At 52.1% G+C, this 5000-nt stretch overlaps 2 protein-coding genes across 2 annotated transcripts in view; one reads left to right on the top strand and one right to left on the bottom strand.

The window, feature by feature from the left end:
* PTSG_01442 (uncharacterized protein) overlaps nt 1–2826 on the top strand; it is a 10153-nt gene extending 7327 nt beyond the window's left edge. Inside the window, exons 22-29 of the mRNA XM_004997360.1 lie at nt 109–210; nt 460–540; nt 810–967; nt 1177–1258; nt 1429–1512; nt 1674–1751; nt 2039–2101; nt 2528–2826. Coding sequence (XP_004997417.1) covers nt 109–210; nt 460–540; nt 810–967; nt 1177–1258; nt 1429–1512; nt 1674–1751; nt 2039–2101; nt 2528–2752 — 873 coding nt within the window. The 3' untranslated portion in view covers nt 2753–2826. The remainder of the gene's footprint in view (nt 1–108; nt 211–459; nt 541–809; nt 968–1176; nt 1259–1428; nt 1513–1673; nt 1752–2038; nt 2102–2527) is intronic.
* Nucleotides 2827–3699: 873 nt separating this feature from the next.
* Nucleotides 3700–4726, bottom strand: PTSG_01441 (uncharacterized protein; the record flags this gene model as incomplete). The annotated part of the gene is made up of 2 exons (XM_004997359.1): nt 4252–4726; nt 3700–3813 (listed from the first exon to the last, which is right to left on the bottom strand). The coding sequence occupies exons 1-2, from the start codon at nt 4561–4563 to the stop codon at nt 3700–3702; spliced, it is 426 nt and encodes a 141-aa protein (XP_004997416.1). The 5' UTR covers nt 4564–4726.
* Between the last annotated feature and the right edge of the window lie 274 nt (nt 4727–5000).

Raw genomic sequence — 5000 nt, 5'->3', positions numbered from 1 at the left:
GTCACCTGCTTGCGCCTTCATTGTTGACATGTGTGACCACCACCACCTTCCACCATGTGTCCGTGTCATCTGTGCCGCTTTGCAACACAAAACACACTTCAATCGCAGGTGTTGTTTGAACTTCGCCACCTCAACAACTTCAACTCGCTGATGGCGCTCAAGGAGGCCCTGCGCAACTCGGCAATTTCGCGCCTCAAACACACCTGGGCGGTGCGTGCTGTTGGGTTGTGTTGAGTCGGGTTGTGTTGTGTTGTGTTTTTGTGTTGTGTGTGTGTGTGTGTGCATGTCTTTGCGTGTTTGTGTTCGGTTGTGTTTTCGTTCTTGTGTTGTTTTGACTTTGTTGTGTAGTCTTTCTCTTATCATTGACTTGTCATAGTCTGCGTGTTTGCCTCTGCGTACAAGTCTGTTTTGCCTGCAAATTCGTGAACACTCACCTGCGGTGCCCGTGTGTGCATATAGGCGGTTCCGGAGCGGAAGATGGAGAAGTTTGCTGCAATTGAGGAGGAAGTCGGTGGCTCAAATCACGCCAACCTGCGGGCGGTGAGCATTGAAGAGAGCGCGCGTGTTGTGTGTGTGTGTGTGTGTGTGTGTGTGTGTGTGTGTGTGTGTGTGTGTGTGTGTGTGTGTGTGTGTGTGTGTGTGTGTGTTTGTGTGTTTTCGTGTGTGTGTGTGTGTGTGTGTGTGTGTGTGTGTGTGTGTGTGTGTGTGTGTGTGTGTGTGTGTGTTCGTGTGTGTGGAAAAGTGTCGTTTGCTGCCTGCCGAACTCATTTCGTTTCAACCTCCTTGCACCACAACGCCGAATGTTACAGACGATTGCGCAGGCGTCACCGCCATGCATCCCGTTCCTCGGGCTGTATCTGACTGACATCACATTCATGGAGGATGGCTCCCCAGACTATCTCTCTCTCGACCCATCCGCACCCGGCAAGGACGTGCAAGGCTCAGACATTATCAACTTTTCCAAACGGTACGATGTGGTGTGTGTGTGTGTGTGTGTTTGTTTGTCTGATCTGCGTCTGTCTACCATTTCTCTGTCCCTCTGTCTTTCTGGTCCTGTGTGTGTGTGTCTGTGTGTGTGTGTGTGTGTCTGTGTCTGTGTCTGTGTCTGTGTGTGTCTGTGTGTGTGTCTGTTTTGATCATGACCATGTCCAACGCATGCGTAACAATCACTTGCAGGCGCCTGGTTGGAGAGACGTGCATGACCATTCAACAGTTCCAGAACCGCACATACAACCTGGCAACCGAAGACATCATCAAGGTGTGTTGTTGGCTTGCGTGCGTGTGTGTGTGTATGTGTGTGTGCTTGTGTATTGGGAAGATATGCCATCAGGAGACATGCCATCGAAGTTGTTGGCACGTGAGTGCGCCACTTACACACACCCACACACTCACACACTCACACATTCACGCACACACGCACACGAACAGGAGTTTTTGCTGCGCCTGCCGCCTGTTCATGAGCGGGCTCAACCGCTGCCTGATGGCTCAAAGGCCTCCATCCAGCAATTCGAGGTGCGCGACAAGAGTGGTTTGTGTACGCGAGCGTACTCGTCATCGTGCGAGCGCCTGGTTGAGGTGTTGAGGTTGTGATGGGCTTGGGCTCACTGTTGGTGCTGCTTGGTTGGTTGGTCGGTTGGTTGGTCGGTTGGTTACGCACTGTCTGTCTTCATCAGGACATCATGTACGAGCAATCGCTGAAGCTTGAACCACGCGGCGCCGCCACGGCGACGGCGGGCGAGAAGCTGTTCCAGGTATAGAGCATGTGGGCATGGATTGTGTGTATGGTGTGTGTGTGTGCGCGCGCGCGCGTGTGTGTATGTGTGTGTGTGTGTGAGCGTGTGTGTGTGTGTGTATGTGTGCGTGCGTGTGTGCGCGTGTGTGTGTGTATGTGTGTGTGTGAGCGTGTGTGTGCGTGCGTGTGTGTGTGTGCGCTTCCATTCGCGTGTGGGTCTTTGATATTCACGTTCTTGTTCTTTGATATTCACGTTCTTGTTGTTTGATATTCACGTGCTTGTTGTTTGGTTCGCACTGCGATCAGGACACGAAAGACTTCAAGGTGTGCCGAGACTCCATTCTCAGCCCGCACAACCCGCGCCTCTCGGTACGTTGCCATCGGTGCTGCTTGTTGGTGTGTGCTTTTTTTCTGCCACCTCTTTTGGTGCTTTGTGTTTGAGACTGGTCCCAAACGACCACATGCACTGGTCACAAAGCTGGCACTCACAAGCTGACAACAACAACAACAACAACAACAACAACAACAACAACAACAACAACAACAACAACAACAACAACATCAACGACAACAACAACAACATCATCATCATCATCATAAACATCAACATCAACAACAACAACAACATCATCATCATCATCATCATCATCATCATCATCATCATCATCATCAACATCAACATCAACAACAACTTAAACAACAACACCTTAAACAACAACATCAACTAACCAACCAATCAACCACCCAACCAACCAACTCAACTAACCAACTAACCAACCAACCACCACCATCTAGGTTGGCCATGCGCCTGGAGAAGAAAGAAAGAGCCGAACATGGAGCTTGCGAGCCCTTGCGTTGGGAAGTACAAGCTCCAGCAGCCAATCCCCACGCCGCCTCGCTCTCTCGGAAACCTCTGCTGAGATTGAAGATGCTGCGCAACAAGCACAGCAGCTCACCATCACCCCATCCGCCACATCCACCACAGCCCAGCAACAACAGCACCACACAACTGAGGCATGAGATTTTTTGCGTGTATCATAGCGAAATTTGCTGTTTCCTTTTCACCCCTACATTACAACATTTCTTTCGCCAAATTTCATGCCTTGAAGCACCTGCGTGTACCGTTACGTTGCAAAGGTCCGGATTTCTGAGGCGCCCAAAACCCAAACAAACAAAACAAAAAACCGCCACCACCACCCAATATCAACGCAGCCAGTGGGCGCACCATGATTTTTTGGTTTTCGTTTTCCGTCTGCGCGTTGGTGGCACTTGCTTTTCTGCTCTTTATGCCGTTGTGGGCATGAGGACAAAGACACAACAGAACAGCCAACCGAGTGCTCAAGCAATCCTCAACGAAGACCGTGAGGATACAAAAAAAGGGGGAAGCGAGCAAACCCGGCGATCCACGCACATGCACACATGTGACACCAAACCAGCAAGTGCACCTCATTTAAGAGGGCGCACGCACCACACTGGCTCTGGCATGCCCACAAATCGAAAAAAGACACAAGGGGCAAAAAAGGAACGCGCCAAGCGACAAGCATCTCTGCTCTGTGCAGGCAGCAATTGACCCAGTACATGAAATCACACACGTACACGCGCGATCGAACCAACAGACGTGCACAGCAAACACGGCCAAAGACACCACAACCCAGCCCGTTGAAACACAAGGTTGGCAGAGGCAAGGGAGAGAAATGGGGGAACAGGTCTCAAGAGACGTCACGCTCCGCACACACGCACGCACGCGACTTGACTGCTTCATCATAAGACAAGCAACTCGCCAAAACACAGACGTACATCGTGCGACATAGTCACGACCATGAGAGAGAGAGAGAGAGCGAGAGAGGAAGATTAAGGACAGAAGAGGGGTAGCAGAGATGAAGGAGGCGTACAAACAAAACATGAAAGAGGGGAGAATAGCGTGCCCGTGAATGCAAGCACACGAAGCTTGGCAGGGCCATGCCTGTTTACTTCTTGGTGGACTTCTTGGTCGTCTTCTTCGTGGACTTCTTGGCGCCCTTCTTGGTGGTCGTCTTCTTGGTGGACTTCTTGGTCGTCTTCTTCTTCTTAGCGGCGGCAGACTGTGAGGTGGAGCAAGGAAAGGATGGGAGATGGGTGAGAAGGTGCGTAGGAACGCGGTTGGCATCGCCAATGGATGGGAGAGGTGGTGCGGTGATGATGAGGAAAAGGTGGTGGGTTACACACGCAAAATATTGTCAGGGTCCAAAATACGTTGGCCAACGAAATATGCATTGGGTATCCACAACAAATAAGGGAGCAAAAGCGGGGGGGGGGGGGGAAAAGAGGGGGAGGGCTTCGTCTGATGGGGTTGCCGTGCACATGAGCGTGTCCGGCGGTGTTGCAAAGCCCAAGGACCAATCAACCATGCCACCTCGCACCAAGACCGGCACAGGCGGGCTCATGGTGGATAGTGCGCATTGGCATTTGGTGCACGCAGGCAAGCTCCCATATGGATCAACCCCACACAAAAACAAAAAGCAATCGCAGAAGAACCCCACCTTCTTGGGCTTGGTGGTGGTGGTCTTCTTTGTGGTGGTCTTCTTCTTCTTGGGGGCGGCCTTCTTGGTTGCTGCCTTCTTCTTGGCAGCGAGCGCCTTGGCGTTGAACTTGAAGCTGTCCTTGACCTGCACAAGCTCGTCCTTTGCGACCAGGCGCTTCAGGGAAAGGTTGATGCGGGCAATGGTGGAGCGGTCACCAATGTAGTTCTTGATGGCCGTGCGGCTGACGCCCTTGGCGGAGCCCTTGACCTTCAGGTTCTCGATGGCCTCCTTGATGAGGTCCGTGACCGTGGGTGCCTTGGTGGGTGCCATTGTGTCTGGTAAGCGGTGGTGTGTTTTGCTGGTGGATAGGCGGGGAAGAGAGATCTCAGCAGGGGTGGATGGAGCGCGAAAAGAAAAATGCCCGCGGCCATTGGTGCAGCAGAACAAAAGCAGAAAAGCAATCCCGGCGAGAGGAGTTTTGACTTTGGCACCACGACGCAAAAAAAAAATTAAACAAAAAAATCCACGCGTGGTTGCCCGCCAAACGTTTCCCACGCCCTAAAAATGTGCACGATTTTCCACGCGCGGGATTCCACGCGAAATTTCTTTCGCAGAGAGAAAAGACAACCCCACAACCCACAACATGCACCTCGCGCGGCAAGCTGCTGATTGGCCATCACCAATCATGCCTTGTATCTTGCCCTCCCCTCTCTCCACCAAGCGCTCCACACCATGCTCCACACCATGCACTCCCTGCCCTCCTCAAT

The sequence above is a fragment of the Salpingoeca rosetta genome (genome assembly GCF_000188695.1).
Source record: "Salpingoeca rosetta unplaced genomic scaffold supercont1.4, whole genome shotgun sequence".
Lineage (NCBI taxonomy): Eukaryota > Choanoflagellata > Craspedida > Salpingoecidae > Salpingoeca > Salpingoeca rosetta.
Note: the sequence above shows the minus strand (reverse complement) of the source record. Positions and strands in the feature narration are given on the sequence as shown.